General features: G+C 43.6%; 1 protein-coding gene across 1 annotated transcript in view; it reads left to right on the top strand.

Moving 5' to 3' along the window:
• The window catches only part of LOC118102796 (phospholipid-transporting ATPase ABCA1), a 164,233-nt gene that overhangs the window by 107,544 nt on the left and 36,587 nt on the right, over positions 1–20,102 (top strand). The window contains exons 44-49 of the mRNA XM_035149312.2: positions 3,356–3,418; positions 4,741–4,847; positions 9,463–9,604; positions 10,459–10,593; positions 12,473–12,576; positions 14,571–14,663. Coding sequence (XP_035005203.1) covers positions 3,356–3,418; positions 4,741–4,847; positions 9,463–9,604; positions 10,459–10,593; positions 12,473–12,576; positions 14,571–14,663 — 644 coding nt within the window. The remainder of the gene's footprint in view (positions 1–3,355; positions 3,419–4,740; positions 4,848–9,462; positions 9,605–10,458; positions 10,594–12,472; positions 12,577–14,570; positions 14,664–20,102) is intronic.

Genomic DNA, 20,102 nt, shown 5'->3' with positions numbered 1-20,102 from the left:
GAACACATTAGATGTGACTGAGCTGGTCTGTTGTTGACAAGCAGCTCAGCCATCGTTAATGTGCACCTTCATGGTTGACAACATTTCTCTGGGATGAGACGCAGTGGCCCATCATCACACGAAACAGTGGCAGAAGGCATCAGGATTCCTCCTGCGCTGCCCTCATTGACTCCCACCACAGCTGTGCCCCATCCATTTGGGGTGCAGATAACAAATTGATCAATGAGCGCGTGGCTGCGGTGGCCACGCGCCACAGGCCGGGCCCATCATAAATCTAAACATGCCTCTGAAGCGATCGACAGGCCATCAATCATGTGTCAGGATCCTGCTCCTCCCCTTCCTTTTCCTCGCGGCTCTAAGCAGCAGAGATCTGCAATGGGCCCCACCTGCTAGCCTCCACTTAGCTGCTGCATTAGCATCGGCACCGTAATCGATGGCGACTGTAATGGAGGTGTGTCCGTCTGCGAGTGTCTTCCAGGCCCAGTGCTGTCACTTTACCTTCCAGTCACTCACTAAGCTGACAGAGGAAGTCTTAAGGAACCCTGTGTCTCGGGGTTGACGAGATGCATCTTGGCACGCTGCGAGTACATTCCCAGTGCTGGTCGATATAATATTTATTTTCATACTGCACATCAGCTTTAGTTTTTGACGCATATATCCAATACCATTAATGGGGAAGTAAACATATTCACCATAGCTAAAGGATAATTGACACACACAAACAAGAAAACTCCACAGGGCATCTGTGCTGAGCTTAAAACTTTCAAACAAACAATGGGGTGAAAAAAGGTTTGTTGTTTTTTCCCATCGTCCTCAGCACAAGTTGCCATTATATTTACTGTGGATATTTCTTTTTATTCAGCGTCAGGACAGCAAACATTTTCAAATGCCAATATGTTGTGACCTCTATTCTACACAATTTCATCCTTTCATGTGTATATTTGTCTCTCCACACGGGTGCTCAGTTTTTGTTATTATTATATTAATAATGTATATTTCCCCCCTTGTTGTGAGCCTCATGTGTCAGCTACGGAAACCTGTTGCTTATAGAGGGATTGTGCAGATGAATCTTGACAGTAATACACAAAAGATACACTTATTCTAAATTACATATCAGTCTATCATCATTATTGCTTTAATATTACTATTTATAGTTGTTGAAATTGTTTTGGTGCCTCGCTGCATATGTTCCCTTGATAATTAGCACTGTGGCTATTTAAGTAAATCAGAGGGACTTAAATGATGAGAGCTCAGGAAGAAACCATTTATTTTCTGAGAGGTTTCTCAGTCTTTATTGATCTTAGTTATTAGTTTTTTTGTATTTCTGGGTTTTTATCCACAAAATATATATCTTTAGCCATTCTTTATTATGTCCATCATTTTCCCTCATGGTATTATTTGTATAAATTCGTATTTTAGAAATACTTTTGGTCAGTTATTTAAAGAGTGAGAAGATGACCTGCGACTGTCTTTGGGTGAGTTAAGATAACACCACATATTTGTCACGGCTGGACTTGATGGACCACGCGTTGTCGGCTCCTTCTACATAAAGCGGTGTCAGTGTCATGTTTTACCTCCTGACGTGTGGCATCCAGAGCCCAAAGCTCGAGATTTTCAAACCCGTATCTACATTTAAGAGATTCTCCACTCCTGCCATGGCGTTCTCTCGACTGTCTCATCTGATTAGACGTCGGCCTGCTTATCAAGACAGCTGCCGTGGTGCTCGAGTCAGAGGAGAATTATCCTTTAATTGCCTTCCTCCGTACACGTATCGGATCTTTGATGTAGCTTTAGTGCTGCAAACTACCACTAAAAAGTGCAGTGGGTAACACAGGTTGATAAGTGCTGAGTGCAGCTGCCAGATGGCACAGAGGGAATGATGGATCTATGCAACTCCGGCTTTTATCAGATGCTTTTGATGTGCCAACTGTGTAATAAATACAATGTCATGTGAGGTTTGAAGTGGCAGTTCTAAATTTACATTTCGCCCGGCAGCGTTGCGGACACATTTGCGACAGCCGACTCTTTCTGACGGTGGATGGCTGTTGGTGTTTAGGAAAACGATACACAGGAAATGTACTGAGAAAGGTAGCTGTCACTTTTCCGTCACTGAACGTTCTTTGTTTCAGTCTCTGACACGGAAACACGCGCGCGGCGTTTAGAGAAGTTGTGTTTTCAACTTTTTTTCAAAACTTTGAAAAGCAGCTAAAAGGTCGTCACTCTTTCGTAACTCAAAGGGGCACAGATCTGTCCTTGATGTTAAATGTCTAAACTGTCACACTCGGCAACAACAACAAAGCCCTCATCTTGTTTTTTTGTACTGGAGCAAGACGAGGCTGCTTTCAAGCCACTTTGAAAAATATATCAAACCTTTACATTGTCTTGGATGTGGAAAAAGCCCTCGTGCAGTAACTCATTTTGTTGAGTATTTGCCTGTTTTTCCACTTCTTCATGAATCCTCTTCACTTTGAGTGGAGGTTTTCTTTACCTCCTCTGCTGGAGGTTTTTTTCAGATGATATAGATTAGAGTGGAAACTTGCAGGGAGGAGGCTGGTCAGCGTGGGAGGAAATGGATGCAGCGTGGAAAAGTTTCTCAAGTGAGATGTGAGAGACATCAAGCGCTTTCTCATTTCCAGTGCCGCTATATGATCTTAGCAGGATACTGACTCACAGTCAGAATGTGAGAAGTTTCATTCTCCTCTTTGTCCTGAAAGGTGAGATCCTTTCTCTTTTCCTCCGGCGAGGAGGGGAAGTTTTTACCCCTGTCACTTTATTGGTTTATCGGTTTATTTGATAGCACTTTATTTAACTATGTCTTATGACAAATCGGTTATCAGACCACTTTTCATACACAACTTTATAAATTCATGTAGGATTGTTCAGCCTTGTTATAGGTGCTTTTTTGAGTACAGTTCTGGTTTAGCCATATTTCTTTGCCATGGCAGTTTTTATCGGCCTAAGTGCTTCATTTATATTTTCGGATGTTCTGTATATACATTTGTTCTTGATGCCTTTTTATAATTGCCTCATATTTATATTCCTATTGCCTCTCCCTCCATGCAAGTGTCTCACTGTTTTTTTTTTAATACCATCTGGCTCATCCTAAATGTTGCAAATGATCCCTTCTGGTTAAAATTAGTTTCCTTCACCTTCTCTGTCTTTTCCCCTTCTTTCTCTCTCCACCTGCTTCTTCCATCTCACCTCTTCCCTGCTGCTCTGCTCTATCGCTCCATATTTTTCTCATGCCTTCCTCTCAGTTATCTTCCTCACTGTCTGCTCCCCACCCATCCCCTGCCTCCTCTGCCTCTTTCTCTGTCTGGCTGCTTGATTCATTTTATCGCCCCTCTCCCTGCAGGTATACTCTCGGAAGAGCACCCCCGCTGTGGACAGGCTATGCGTGGGCGTACCTGCTGCAGAGGTGAGACAACTGCTGCCGAATCACACAACACACTGTTCCAGCCACATGGAGGAAGACTTTGTCACATTTGCACATTTGATAACTTCTGAAATTCACCAACAAAACCCTCATGGAAGATAATAATTGTAAAATATTGACACACACACAGCCAATGGACAGAGATTGTCTGAGCGGGCTTTGTCTGAAGATTTGAGTTGTTGTTTGGTTCAATCTCTCCTCAGACTGAGTCAAATCTCAAATTTCTTCCCAAACACTGCTGAGAGAAGGTGTTTGGAAGGAGCACTAATCTCCTTATCCGGCTGGTTTTCTTGCATTATGCTGCTTCCAAGCATGTGTGAGCTAAAAACACACAATAAGGCCAAGAGAAGAGCATTGCAGAGCGAAGGGCTTTAGGGCCCAGCGATGTTAAGTTCAGTACATGTATAAATTGGCTGAAGGAAACAACCAAATACAAAACTTTGGACCGAGAAACCTTCAAATAGTCTGAGTAAAGCATCCTTCCTCATTACCATGCTATATATTACACATGCCTCTCTCTCTCTCTCTCTCTCTCTCTCTCTCTCTCTCTCTCTCTCGCCCTCTCTCTCTCTCTCTAACACACACACACACTGTACTGCCGGAAGCCTGCTTTAAACATAATCCCAAATGCTGACAGGAAGTCGTGATTGGTGGGCTCTGTGCTGATATCCATCCTCTCTGCCACTGTTTACCCAAAGCCCAGTGTAAATGCCAGCGGAGTATTGTGATTCACGGGACTCTGCTGATCACACACCGCATTTCCATGCATTATTTACATCGAGCTTAGCCCGTCCTCTCTTGCATTCACAAGCGCGGGTCACAAACAAGCGGGGGATCAATGAATGACGGGAATCAAATATTTATGCCCGAGCCGGAGCACCTCGGGCGGGTCACGTGGCCGCCGGGGTGCCGGGGGTGAAGTAAAAATCAGCAGCATCTGGGAGAAGAGAAGGAGCGAGGACAGTGTTTGTTGTCGCAATTTACACAAGCAAGGAGGAATGCTGTAGGGAACGTTCTTTTCTGCTACACTGTGTGTTTGCCGTGTTGATTTAGTGTCTGTCGTTTTGTTTGTGTACAGACATACCGTGAAATATTTGTTATTTTGCTAAACATTGAACTAGTCATGCATTCTCTAAACTATAATCATGTGGACAGTAGTTACAATATTTGCACACTCCATAGAGAAACTTTATTCTGCGTACACGATATTTGAAATGTCTCCCAGCAGAAGTTTCCCTACTGTTTGTTTTCCAATGATGCTTGTCTCTACATAACACTGTTTTGCCCAATCGACGCCTCCCCAGTGTTTCGGCTTGCTGGGAATCAATGGGGCTGGGAAAACTACCACGTTCAAGATGCTGACAGGAGATATCCCGGTCTCTGGTGGAGAGGCCGTCCTAAATGGATACAGGTGAGGTGCTAACTCCCGCTAGTGCAAGTAACTCATCATAATTAGCCACCCAAGATGGCTGCTCAGGTGGGGATCGAGCTGAGGAGCGTTTTTTTCTCATAGCTGACACCCTTTCCTGAGCTCCTCTTGTTCTGCGAAACACAGCTTTCTACTCCTCTATCTCTCACACACTGTTTTTTTTCCCTCTGCAAGGTAGTTTCGATGTCTCGTACATTCTGCCGTCTCCGTCCTTTTCAACTTTGCCTCTCTCATGTCTCCTCACTGCAATATCCTCAGAAATGCTGAAGACTCTGCTCTCTGTCTTTCTTCCTGCTCCCTCTTTCGCATATATCATTCCTGTTCACATCTTCGCCCTGTACCCCGCTCTGTTTTTCTTCTGTTCCTGCTTTGCGGAATCAGTCGTGAGGAATCTTTGTACATGTCAAAAAATACCTTGACAGCATCAATATGTGATTCAAGCACTTGAGCGAAGGAAGGCTTTCTCTTCCTTATTTTTAGGAACAAACAAGTTGTGTTCCTGTGCTTCGGCGTGCACCTGCGAGGCAGCACATCCCAGCGTGGTTGAGCGTGAGCTGCGGTTGGGTTGTGCATCAGACGGTTGCCACAGTTGTTCTCGTATAAATCTGGTATTTGACAAAGAAGAGGAGCTGAACGGAGCAGGGCCTAACAACGCATTGTTAATGTTGATTAATGTGGGTAACGCGGATCAAAGCAAGATCCCAGAGACCTTCAGCGGGAACAAAACGTGAAAAGAGAGAAAAACAGATGTGAATACGCCTCCTCTGCATTCAGCTCATTATGCCTTCTGCGCATCGGCATGTAGAGTGATCGGCAGAGGAGAATAAGCAGCGTCTCTTAAATTGAAGTCTCAGATCTCCAGACAATCCCGTGTCTTATTTGTGATTGTGAGCTCACACGGAAAAGCTGTCCGTCTGTTTACCGCCCGGCGCAACTCCGCTGAATGCTAAAAAGTAAAGCTGGCTACTTGCAGTGCTCACCGGCAACCAGCAGGAGTGACTCATCGAACGGAGTCTTGTAAAAGTCGAGGAACAACCTGACAGGAGCAGGAGACTGTGCAGCTAAGTTGAGATTCTGAAGAGCGTGTTGATACCAGTATGATAAATATGAAGCCACGGCTGGTGAGCAGATTCAATAATCATTTCTTTATCACCACTTTTGTTGCCCCACTACTTTTATCGCATCTCTGCACGACCTTTACTGTTTACAACATACAGAACCCCGTGGACTCAATCTCTTTGTGTATACGTTTATGGTGTATACTCCTTTATACTCTATATATTTCTTTACACATGCCATTGTGCAGTACAGTCTGGACCATCCACCCCCCCTCATTGAATTATTCTTGCACAGTTTTGTAACGTATTTGTTAGGTTTCTGTTGTCCTGTTGTCAACAAAGCTGATTGTAATTATCAATACCAATAAATTAGCAGTGGTACAGCAGCATAACAGAATAGACAGGATTTGGCGCATCAGAATAAAATAGTAAAAAATATGTAACATGCAATCTAAACATTGGGAAATAGAAAAATAGGAGCAATACAAACATGGGGCAATTTAGAAGAATGGGGTCAACACGAGGAAAAATAAAAATACCATCATTGTAAACACGAGGGAAATATAAAAAACTTATATATTGTAAACTAGGAAAAACATTCAGCAGCTGAATCTACCAGTTTCACATATAGAGATATTGAAACATTGAAATTGACATAGTTTAGCATACAGACTGAAAGTGGAAAGGAAAACAACAAGCCTGTGCAAAGGTAAAAAAAGAAATAGCTCTACCTCCAGCACCTCAAAACTTTGCTGTATAACACAATACAATAATATCTTTTTACACATTTTTTAGGTCAAACATAGAGTGGCAAGAAAAATGAATTGTATCTTTTGCTAGTCCTGTGGCTACTGTAATATTTTTCCAATTTATTTTTGTTGGACTCATTGTGTTTGACTGTGTCGTTTTCCTTGCGTTTGTTTTTATTTTTGCACGAGTCCATTATTTTATTTTGAAACATCTTTCCTTACCTGTGTCTCTTACTTCCTTGATGACCTGCCTCGCCTTAACTAGTTTCACCTGCTTAACTCTGTGCATTGAGTGTTTGTTCACCAGCTCCTCTCGTCAGTTTGTTTGAGTTTTCCACTGCTTGTCCTCCCGATATTCTGCCTGCAGCCTTTTAAGTTTCTGGATTCTACTTCCTGCCTGTTCACCTGCTCGTAAGTCACAATCAGGACATGTTCATTGGATCTGTCCTCGTTTCGCATCTGCATTTGGGTCCTGATTGTTTACAAAAGATGCTCTTGTGTCTTAAGAATTCACTGAACACACAATGCAGCTGCTCAAAGAGAATGAGAAGAACCTCGGAGTAACAGCTCACGGCGTCATTGGCAGCTGGTTAACATCTCTGCTCATGAGTCGTAACATGGACACCATGTATGAGAGAATGAGGAAGCTGTTCTCCAAAATAAACCCATCACCGGGTGCTTAAAGTTTGCCAAAGAGCCTGGAGACTCCACAATGCTACTGGGAAAAATGTTTTGTGGACAGATGAAAGCATGGTTGAATTGTTTTTGAAGAAAATGCAGTATTTTTGCATGAAGTAAAAAAGGGCCACTGGAAAGTAAAAAGAAATAATAATCTCGGCAGTGAAGTTCTGGGCCTGAACAGCTCGACATCATTCGAACATCTTATAGAATAATGTCAGGGTGTTGAAGTTTGGTGATGTAGCAGAAGATTGACCCAAAACAACAAAATACATCTAGTACAGAATGATTTTAAACACAATCTGATCAGAGTCCGAACCCAACAGAGGTTGTGTGGAATTGCAATTGGAGGAGAGCATCTCACTCTGGGATTGGAATAATGTTCTGAGTGATCCTCCTGACTGTGGTTCAGTTCTGATCCGTGTCTAGAAGCTCTTGTTTGAGGTTATTGCTGCCGAAGGAGATTCAACCAGTTACTCAACCTAAGGGTCCACTGCCTTTTCTTCCAGCTGCACTGTGAATGCTTAATGGCTGTGAAAGATTCTAATTGTCTGTGCGTTATTACCTTACGCACATATTTTGACCAACTCATGCAGAAAACCAGATAATTCAAAAGGGTTCGTGCTTTTCCTCGACACTGTATATACAACGTATAATGGGTAAATTGGTAAGGTGCTGGAAGACGGAGCAGAGCGCGGCAGGCTGTGCTCCCTGCTGCAAACTTTTATATTTGGTTAAGTTTCTAATATATATACATATTTGTTAAACTGTTAGACATATCTATCTCATAATTCCAGGAATCTTGGTCAGTATGTGGAACGAATACCTAATGAACCATTCATTTTATCGGCTTCACACTTTGCGTGTGTATTTTTCAGGGCGTAAGGCAGTGCTGGGAGGCGGAGCTTAAACACGCCTACCTACCCAAACGGTTGTCCCCTGCAAAGTCCAAGACGGTTTGAAACACCGGGTGGCGTCATAAATGCAATATTAAAAGCAGCATGACATATTCAATCAAAGAACTGTCATATTATTTAGTTTACAGCTCAAAGCATTTCCATAGATGCGTCATTATGATCATTTTTAAGCAAACGTGGCAGCAGTTATATGACTGTGAGAACATGGATGACTCTAGTTTGGGCAGGACACTTACATTTTATCGTAAAAGGTCAATTCTCTGTTTGACGCACAGCAGCAGAATCTGTCCAGCTCGTACTACCACACTGAAAAGACGGAGCTAGTGACGTGATGTGATGTGTTGTGTCCTGAAAAGGCTGAACTGCCCTTACCGCACAAACCATTATCAAATCTAAAACAAAACATAATGTCGTATGAGTAAAGCTTTTAGTTCTCTTCCTCGTTGAGATGTAGCAGCCTGCGAACACATCAAATCACATTGAGCCTCCCCGAGGCCGACCACTGCTCCAGGAAAATGACGTTTGGGGTGGAAAAATGGATCCAATATTATCTCTGAAAAAACAAAGCATCGATAAAAAGGAGGAAAACATCAGCTGCAGCATTTGTCCCCTGCAGGTGGTGAAAGTATTAATATTGTAGATTGCAGAAAGGGCATGTTTTCGTCCTGCTGCCATTGTTCCCCTGCCTCTAGAGGGGGCCTGTTGGTGTGCATGGAGCTGCATGCCTGGAAATGATTTCAGAGATGGGATTTTTGGCGTTTGTTTGTTTGTTTGTTTGTTTGTTTGTTTCTCTGTCTGGCTTTTTGTTTCCAACACAGAGATTTTTAAGTGGGGGGGGGTTGGACACTTACTGGAGACCAGAATGTACAAATCAGCCGCTCAGCTTCTCCCAGTTAGTTTGGGAGATTTGGAAAAATGGACTTTCACTCTCTCAGCTCTGATTTTCTTGCTAAGTTATTGTGAATATTTGATGAATCTTTCCAAGCAGATCAATTTTAATCAGACTTCTCTTTGAAATGAAACAGGGAGCTTGAATGGAGTGTGTGTGTGTGTGTGTGTGTGTGTTTCTCGGCCCTAGGACTGCTTCCGATGTATATTTCATATCCCACTCTCTGTCTCGCTAGAAGAATTTAATACAGTATCTCTCTCAGAATCTCTACCTGAAACATTGATGGCCTGGTGTTCTCTTCCACAGCATACGGACGGAGATGAGCGAGGTGCACCAGAACATGGGCTACTGTCCCCAGTTTGACGCCATTGATGACCTGCTCACAGGACGGGAACATCTGGAGTTTTACGGCAGGTTACGAGGAGTGCCAGAGCACGAGGTCGCCATGGTAACCATCCATTCCTCCGCTACTACTAGATTTAAATAAAAACAAGTTCGCCGACTGTTTTACTCTTGAAGCGAAATAGCAGGAATACGAGTAACATTTGAAAGCACAGATGTATTATTTCAAGATATGTTCATTTCCCTTCAGAATATTTTTATTGTTATTTTATTTATTCCTTTTTCAAACCATCAAATGGAAGGGAGTGCAGGGGCTGAAGCTGAAGCACGCGTCAAAGTGATAGATGACCTCAATGGGAGAAGCCATACATAATGAAAAATGGCCAGTGGTGGAGAAGCAGCAGCTGTGGGTTGCGGCTCTACATTATTCAGCATGCCTAGTGGTGTGGCCTGCCCTGTGCGGCCTCCCTGCACTCCTCCCGCACCGCCCGCCTCTACAACAGTGAGATCAAACGAGGGAAGACGCTGGCGGCGACCAAAGGCCTTAAACTCAGCGCCAAGGCTTTGATCTTGTAGCTTGCGACCTGATTCTGAGCTGCTAGCAGAGCTCTTGATTTTTTCTGTGGCCCATTGTGGTATCGCCGGTTTGGTGGCGATCCTTCAATCGAACGTTTGCGTCATCATATTCGAAAATTTGAGACGTCAACATGTAATTTCAGACCTGGCGATATCGTGCACACGGGCGTTACCCCGGATAGTTTGACGAGACATTGTAGAAATAGCAGGGGGAACAGTAAAGTACCTCAGCAGCCTGTGATTAGGGTCTTACAGCGATGCCAGCTGTCATGCTTTGTCCTTGAAAGCCACAGAGCTTAAATGCAAAGGAGATCCAAGCCAAAATATCCACCGCAGAAAAGCAGCGAACCCTTTCTCTTTTCTTTTTTTTTCCCTCTTCAAAAGGTGGCAGAGTGGGGAATCCAGAAGTTGGGGCTCGTCAAATATTCCAACAAATCGGCAGGGACCTACAGCGGTGGGAACAAGCGCAAACTTTCCACGGCCATAGCCCTGATCGGCTGTCCTCCAGTCATCTTTCTGGTGAGCTCCCGCTTCATTGATGTCGTACACGGCGAAAACGCGATACGCTTCTGTGTTATTAAGACTTAAAGAGTGTAATGCTTTGAATCAATATTTATGTGGTGCAGATGTTGGGATTACAGCAGATCAGTTCTTCCTCTGTCCAAACACAGAAGATGATGGAGTGCAGGAATTTATGCGTATGAAACGTATGCTTTCTAAAAAGGGAAGTAGAGAAAAATAAGTTATGGGTGAAATTTGCAAATCCTCCGTGACTTTGCTGGAGGATTACAAGCACATTACTTGTGGATGAGCGGGGGGGGAGGGGATTTCAGAGGTCACATACTGGTCATGTTTTAATTCACATTTTCAGGGAAGAACCATAAAACACAGAAGTCTCTGTATGCATTCAATTCATATTCATCAGGACTTACAACTCATTTTCTCACTGATGGAAGATTAATGAAAGCATGACTCAGAATTTATTGCGTCACATGCTTCTAATTAAGTGGCTTTAATGGGAATGAGGAAGTTATGGCGGCTTTGAGGGCTCCCTGAAGTATGAATTTTCATTACGATTATTGCAAATTTTAACTTACAATCCAGGTTTCACCCATTAAACCACATGATCAAATATAGCTGAAATACAAAATTGAAAATAAACGTTTTTGTCAATTTGTACCCTCTAATAACTTCAAATGTCAAACAGGTCTGCATTTAATGTGTTGCATGTAAATGTTTTAAATTTTTTTCAATTTACTTTAAAACCTTTAGATATACTGGATAAATATCGAGGGGTGAAACGTACTTACAATGATTTCGAGGTGAATTACAGAGACAGAAAAAGACAACAACAATTTCAGAATCAACCTAAATAAAACCTTAAAATAATAATAATACAAATAATATATAGTTATGTTAGACATTACAACTAAAATAACTAGGCCCAAAAATGTAAAATAAACAGAAAACAATTGCACTTGGAATTCACTAATAATGCCCCTTCTAACAATTCTCATCGTGTAATGACTGTTCCATAATAAATGGCATTTACTGAATTATCTCTCGAGCCATTTCTGCTTCCTGGCTCAGTTCACCGGCTGCAGAGCTCCCCTATCCTAAACCTCCTTATTTACTCGGCTGAGCATGGCGAGCCTTTACTTTGAGGCAGCGGGATAATGTGCTGTCAGTGTCTGTGTCAGTTTCAGCATTGTGCCCGAGCCCAGGCCCGGCCTTGAGGCGGTGCCACGTAGGGTTTGCACAGGGACACATTGGGCACGGTGATGGAAATGCCCCCATGGGATTTGTAGGATTCTGCAAGCGGAGGGAGAAGCCGGCCTGGAACAGAACCAGGCAATGGACTGAGTACTGTCACTCTCTAATCGTGCATGGACAGACTAGCCCTGAGGAAAAAGAAACAGCAAGTCACTGTGACACTGTGTGTGTGTGTGTGTGTCTGTGTGTGTGTGTCGATGGCTTCAGAATATGTCTCCATTGTGTCTGCATGTGTATATTCTGGAATCACTCAGATGTTATCTATGTACTGAATGCCTGTGTGTGTCTTACATCCGTCCATAATGCCTCTCCTCTTATGTGTGTGTTCACAAACACAGATGGATGACAAATTAAAAGAACATTAAGCATCCTGTTAATGTACTGGTCTTAGTCTTCTGGCCATTACTGGATGCATTGTTCAAGTTATTCCCTCTTATGATGTTTTGATGTTATCACATATATCGATAGAGAAATCCACATTTTTCAGTTGGGTTGACATTAACTGATGTGTTGAAAGTAGATTTTTTTCCTATAACCGATGTACCGTGATGTGACATTACCAAAAACAAAATTACCAAAGTAAAATGTAATAGAAACTGTTTTTAAGACTAACTGTTTATCGCAGGATGAGCCGACTACTGGGATGGATCCGAAGGCCCGCCGTTTCTTATGGGACTGCATCCTGAGTGTCATCAGAGAGGGACGCTCAGTCATTCTCACTTCACACAGGTGAACGCCCTCTCTCTTTATCTATTGATCGTCTCTGATGGATTCAAACTTCACCCGCTCAAATGTTTTGGACTCGTCACAGAGAAAGCGGAGCCACCAAATTGTCCGTAAAATGAATGTGCACCGTCGATATCCCAATTATAATTGATTTGAGTTCCACTGTAGTTGAAAGATATTGTTTCCTGTGTAGCAGTTGCCATTTGTTGCCAGAAACACATTTGCTGCTCGAAAGCTTTCATGAAGCATCAGGGCATATTGACTGACTGGTGCCTTTTTTTTTTTTCTCACCATGAAAAGAGAAACTGTCAATATCGGCGCTGGAGTCTTTTCATTATCCAAGATTTCCTGGAGCAAAGTTAACTTTCACAACTCTGTTTTCAGTGAGGAAAATATAATTAAATTCCTTTTTTTTTTTTTGGGTGAAACTTAAAACTTGATGGCCCGAGAAGATATGGAACATTTTTACGATTTACTTTCCCGTTCATTTTCCCAAATTGCCCCGAGCGTTTGTGTTATCCGTGTTCCTGGCAGTTCACGTGAATAATCTGTGCTGCTGTTTTTGTTTTGGAACATAATTTCCCCTTATTACACGTGTCGCCTTCATCGAGAAATAAAAGCAATTGTTTTCGTCCCGGCCAGTGTGGCAGAGCCGCATCCAATTGTCCATGGCACGGCCAGGTGCTCGTGTTTTTGTTAAGTGGCAGATTCACCAGGTTTTACGGAGTCATAATCCTAATTGTGCCATTCCTCAGAAGGGCCTCACAGGTTTCACCTCCACTACAAATGACTCCGGCACCAACAGAGAAGAAAAATGAGATGATAAAAACTACAGATGGTCCCTTCCTGTCCCTCTAATGACCAAATATGTTTTCTGTCCGAGGTGCTGAAGTAGACGTGTAAGATGCTGAAACCCAAACTTTAACTGTAAATAAGCAAAAGTCTCTATGTATCTACAGATCAACAAAATAAGGCAAGTTTATGTTGTCTCAAATTGATTCGTATCCTTTCTTCTTCTAGTCTTGGATTGAGGACATTATAGTAGTTGGAGGAGAAGGACCGGCATCACAAAAATCCCTTAAATGTCTGTTGTGGGTCAAAAATCGAGTTTAAACGTAATTGATGTGACGCACAATGTGTTTGAATGTGTCCTCAGATGCTTCGGTGTCTTTGTTCGCGAGCCTCCTCCGTTTCTGTAGCAAAACAACATTACATTACTGACTCACTCTACTGATGCAATAGAGCTCAACGGTGTGACTGGTTCCAGAAGTCAGAATCCCAATTGATTTTGATTGACAGCCATAATATTACCCATCCAAGGTGAAGCAATGTTATATTCTCCTGTAGAAGTCCAAATGATATCAACTGTGTTCATAGAAAATGTCAGGGAGAAATATGACACTACCCACAATCCTCAGGTGTAACAGTGACGCCTCTGACTCGTGGAGCTCCAGGTTACCATCGAAATGTTTACCACAACGAACCTCATTGGCTACAAGCAGAGGATTTACCACAGTGAAGCCATGATTTCCCTTTATAACAGGTTTTTTTAAGAAATGAGCAAAAAAGCCCAAAGAGGTGAAAATCACTACAACAAGGTTATATTCAAGAAAGGCGCGTCGGAAGTCATTGGAAAGGGATAATTCGCAATGGTTTGTAGGATGCATAGTCTCTTTATTCCAAAAATAATTACGTACACAGCCTTATATATATATATATAATTTTTTTGCTCTGAATCCAAGGTTTTATGTTCCCAATTCATATCGTAGCTGGTCTCCTTTGTTTCAGACTTAAACTCTTTTTTATAAGGTTTTCCTGAAACGTCAGCAGAGAAAATTACTAAAAATGACCAGTCACTGTTGTGCTCCATAGGGAAAGCTGGTAAGCACCCTCTGCTGGAGAGCCTCCAGGCAACTTACTCTCCAAATAAGAGTAAGGGCCCAAATATCTGGTTTTACTGCTACATCTCATTTATGTCCCCTTCTTTCTTTCGATAGCATGGAGGAGTGCGAGGCCCTGTGCACACGCATGGCCATCATGGTAAACGGTCGCTTCAAGTGTCTCGGCAGCATCCAGCATCTGAAGAGCAGGTAAGGGTCCTTGTTTTTCCATCCAGTGCATCAAATCCACATGTTGAATCGGAAAAGAAAAAGGAAAACACACAAAAAAATTCTTTGAAGCTTCTTGAACTGAGATGAAAGAAATCCTTGCCTCTCGCCGAGGTGCTCCGTTATTTATACTGTATATATAAATAACATGCCCGTGTATATTGGCAATAAAAAAAAGAGTATGATTCCAGTTTTTTCAAGGAAGAAAAGGAAATAATGCATATTCTTATTTTATCATTTATTGCTGCCCCTAAAAGAAGGGCTGTGCAGAGAGAATAATACAATTTATCAACTGTACAGCACGAGTTGAACTTCACAAACTCCATAATGTCATTGTTATTAAAGGAATAGTTTTTGGTAAATATCCTTATATGCTTTCTTGTAGAGATTCAGAGTAGAAGATCACTTTAGATTTCTTAAATTCGGAAAGTATCTGGATAATGTTTTAATTTGTTTTGTTTACTTGGACGTTTCCAGCCCCGTGTGTTTTGGTTGACGAAGCTAAAGACGTCCCCTCTGTTAGAGTCGACCCATCAACACAACTGCATTGATTTCACATGAAAAGATCCATATATGAAGCCGGCGTGCAGACGGTCTAGTCTGTTTCCCAAATCTCTGACCATTATCTCACTTTCACAATTGTTTCCCCCCAGACCCATAAATTCCATGTCCACCATCCCCGTCCTTATGCACACCCTTAATAGGTTTGTACACGGCGCTTAATGTGTTTTGCTACGGCTCCATCACAGATATCTCCCACCCTTAACTCTTAGCACTCAGCGCCACTCTCCGATATTCAGCTGACATTTCCCAGGGCCAGGCACTTATGCCCCGGGCCCTGCGTGTAACAGTGAGGACGATCCATTATCTTAGGTACAGTCTGGTGACATTAGTACCACTCCGTTGTGTGATTGTGTAAGAGGAAGGACATTACACTCGCTGCACACACAAGAGCCGCGCTCACGCCAGGAATACGCGGTGGAGAGAGAGAGAGAGAGATCAATACACCCGGGATGAGGGGTGGAGCAGACCATTTTTCAAGTCGTACGGGGGATTAGCAGGAAAAGGGCCTGGAGCAGCACGGAGGGGGCAACGGTGTCAAGGGTATTTCCCATCAAGAGCGTTAATGTCATATCATTGGCCGTGTGTTTTTAGATCACTTTGAGGAGAGCAAAAGGCAGAAAAAAGAGAGAGAATAAGGGGGAGGTAGAGAGGAAAAGGGCTAAAACGGGAGAGCGATGTACCAATCAGTCCGCCCCAGATGTTGCTGTAATAGACAGATCCTTTGTGTCAATTACATCCTGCCTGTAGGTGGAAGAGCAGGGTGGTGTAAATAGTTTATGAACCACACAGGAGGTATTGGATAAGTAAGAGCTATGGAGGGGGGGGGGGAGGCAAACAGCAGAGAGGAGAACAGAGGGTTAACACGTGTCCCACTTCACTCTACATGCTATCAGGTAACAGGGAATCGCACTTCACAAAGCGGAGCGTGTGAGAGGAATCCAGATAAGCATGACGTCGACAACCAATTTTTTTTTGCCCTGCTTATTTTAGATCTCGCATGGACAATTTACATGCCGCTGAAATGCTATCGCTTAGTTCTCGCCATGCAGTGAATCATTTCTAATTAAGCGTCGCTATCTCCGCAGCGCTTTGTGTAATTAATGTTTCATGAGGTGTGGGACCCTGTTAATGACTGAAAAGGCAATTAAGGACTGTCTCCTCTGTTTTCTTTTCTCGTCACTATCCCACCGCATGTTTGTGCTGCCATGTTGGCCTCCACCCCCCCCCCCCAGCCGCACGCACCCTCCCTGCTTTATTAGCACGTGACCCGCGCCTCATCAATCCAGCTTTTCCGCGGGTGAAACGCCGTACGTCCGATATTTCACGTTCGCGTCCGTAATGTGGTCACGGAGGGGCTGAGTCTCGCAAATGCACGAGCTGTCGCCGCTTTGCAGATGGGAAGAATTCCATCAGTCGGCAGGGGTTGGAGTAGAGAGGGCGGGGGGGGGGGTTGCACAGGCAGGTTGCGCGCACCATTGTCGCACGGCGTGAGCAGCTGACCTACAATGCTGGCGGGGGTCGGCCTCCTCCTCCTCCTCCTCCCCCCCCACCCCCAACTTCTCCATCTCTTTTTCATCACGAGCCCCTGAAAGGAGTGCAGGGTCTCACCGCGGGGCAGCGCTCACATTTTGACCCCCCATTGCTCATATGTAATACATGTTCACCCTCCCCCATCACCCCCTCCCAATACTCATCTCCTTGAAAACCCTCTCACCACATTACTCTTATTTATTCCTCCCGCTGCTGCTCTCAGGTGGCGAGTCTTCCCGAAACCCAGCCGTCCACGTGCTTGTTAGTGCTGCCCCCTCCAGTCCGGTGGTGACCTTGTCTTTATCACCAAGATGCCCCCTCTGCTGCTTTAACAACCCCTCTGTGTATCAATCAAATCAGCCAAAATAATCCATTTGGACTGCTGGAGAGGTGATTGGCGTGCGAGAGGAGCCGGGGATTTAGTTTGGGGCGTCAGAATCTGAAGAGCGGACTGGCCGTTTTTTAAGAAACTCATTTCTTATTTGCCTCTACGGTTGTTAAAAACATCCTCCTCTCCTGTCCCGATACTGAGCCCCACAAATCAATCACGCTTTGAGGACTTTCTGAAAGCCTGACAGAGAAAAAATAAAGTTAAAAAAAAAATGTTTTTGCAAGAGGCCGTAAATGGTGCTTCGGCATGGCAGTGTGTATGGTATGAAAGTTCCCAGGTGTTAAGTAAACCCAAATGAAGTGGAGGAACCAATAAAAGCAGCTTCGAAAGCTCCCCCCTATAATCTTGTCAGTTTGGAAGGCCACCCACTAGCCGATGCAGGATTTTTTCCACTGATTGATATCATTCATATTCCTGGCTTCATAGAGTACCTCCAGTAAGTACACACCACAGCCCGGAGTCCTATTTTCTCCTTGCTTAAAGCACGTCATGTTATAAAAGTACGGGGTAAAGTGCCTTTAATGCATTAAGGTAATGCACTGTGGGCACGGGAGAGTATTTACAAGAGCGGCGTCTGAAAGTTTTGGATCGATCCGCCCGAAGTTGACGTGGAGAAGTCCAATAAACTTCCTCTGCGTCAGCTCTGCAGGTGTACCATTAACAAAATAGTGTACGGCTTTTAAGTATGTGTCACCGACAAAGATGGATGGCAAAATCATTCTCCCTACAGTTTACAATGCATCAGCGATGTAGGTGTAATCAAGAGTGCGAGAACACTGACACACAGATGGTACACTGTGCATGTACTGTATGTATCTCTGAGGCATCTTTTATGCTTGATAGATCTTAGGAATCTTAATTTATGACGGTATGTCTCGAGGACAGATCTTGGATTTTGCTTCAAATCGAATATTCTGCAAGGATCTACATAAAGTCCTTCAACGTCTGCACCAGGTGCTGTATATCCTGGTATTTTATTAGCCCCTCGTCCAAGTCTACATGTTTAAAACGCCTGCGGTAATAACTTTTACAGGCCAGATGATGGCCTTCATGTAAGATTACTTCGGATACACAATCCCGTAGGCAAACACCTTGTAAATACACTTTAACATAGACTCAGTCCGACACTACTTATCACTGAAAACTGTCACCAAGGGCACATCAAGGTCATGAGTAGACTCTCGCCGCAAGTATTGACTTGTTTGCTTGAAAGCACATAACCAACATTTGCTGTTTTCCAGGGTCTTCATTTTTGATAAGTAGAGATGATGATCTATCCACCAATTCTTTGTGCCTGGTTATTCTGTCACAGGACACTGGAACATATTGTTTCAAAGGTTCCCAGTAGAGATTTGAATTCTAGTGCTGTTATGCATTCTTACATTGAAAATGTACAATTACCGATCAGAAAAAGGTCTCCTACCCATACACCCATCAACCCCTCAGTCCTCATCCTGAGTGGAGCTCCTGCCTGGAGCTCTTGTCAGCCCCCCCTTCCAGGTACTAAGGAAGTTTTTTTGGATGACTTCCTGCCTGATCAAAGCATCAGACCACCGTGGCCGCACCGCGACCTCGTACCCCGCGTCCGCCCCCCCCCGCGGACACAAATACAAGGTTTGGCAGTGGCGAGGGTGACCTTTCTCTACTCCCTCAGATGAAGGAAGGCTGCAGAATTATTTTCTGCCTGTCATGCCCTTATCTGTGTCTGGCTGCTGTTTGTTTTAAATTACATGGAAGAATGACTTTCCAGCGGACCACGGTGGAGGCGAGGATTGAGGAAGAATAATGAAAATGAAGAAGAGCGAGCTGCGGCACCGACATTACAGTGACTCTGCCATGCTGTGTTGTGCCGCTGTACATCTCTAATGTAAGATGTAGGATTAGTCGTGACTCTGTGGGGCAGCGTTGACTTCATGCATTGTCCATTAATTGTATTTCTCTACAGTTGGATTCAACCTCAAATTGCAAAGATCTTGCTTTTATATTATTATTATCATATATAGTAATTATCCGTCTCAAGCATGCAGTGCTATTGTTGTGACCATACAGTGTAGTGCAGGCTCTGCTTAAAGATCCCAGCCTGCCTATCCCCACACAGCCAGGGTTTATTTGAGGAGAAACAAGACAGCGTATCAGATGAAAGAAGTTGTTTTGCTGCGAATATGAAGGCAGACTGAAAAAGGATGAATATGAAAGAAAGACTTTTTTTCCCAAAGTGCCGCCTGAAGCCCCCGTGTAACCGCACCGAGAGAGGAAATAAAAGAGGAGCAAGGAGGGAGAGACAACGAGGAGAAACTAATTGATAAGCCCCTTTACTGTCACTAACAAGCAGCATTTCATTACCCGCACACTCTCCAAACCATTTTTCGCCAAACACTTTTGCCACAGTGCTTCCTGCGCCTGATTGGATTTCTGTTTTTTGGCTGAGCTTCCGGGTCCTCGGACAATGCACATTTTTCCGAGCCAGAAGCTGTAATAAACACAGGGGGATTATGGTCACAGTGTTCATTGGGTGATGGATTAAGCTTGATGTGTGGCAACCAACGGCGGCGATGTTGTGGTGGCCGTGGTGTCTGATTGCAGACTGTGTCGTTGCCCCATCGTATAAAAATCAACCTAAATTATGCAGCTTTGCACAATAGGATCAGTGTTCTGGCCGCACTTAATGTAAAATGATGGCGCAAATAAATGAAGTGCTTTTGTTCTGGAGGAAGGTGGATACGAGTATTATGTATTTACATTTCAAATGAAGTTAAACACCGTGAGACGTCTTAAGGGACAGTGACAGTTACAGTTGTCGCTGCTGAAGGATGCTAGTTGCTTTACTGCCCTTGATTGTTGTAAATCTAGTAGTAGGCAATTATTATGAATTAGAATTATTAATATATGAATGTCGCCTATTATTTTTGATCGCATGATGCTAATACCAGTGTGTC

This window comes from Hippoglossus stenolepis, chromosome 23, assembly GCF_022539355.2.
Source record: "Hippoglossus stenolepis isolate QCI-W04-F060 chromosome 23, HSTE1.2, whole genome shotgun sequence".
Taxonomy (NCBI): Eukaryota; Metazoa; Chordata; class Actinopteri; order Pleuronectiformes; family Pleuronectidae; genus Hippoglossus; species Hippoglossus stenolepis.
The sequence above is the reverse complement of the archived record's forward strand: the minus strand, read 5'-3'. Positions and strand labels throughout refer to the sequence as shown.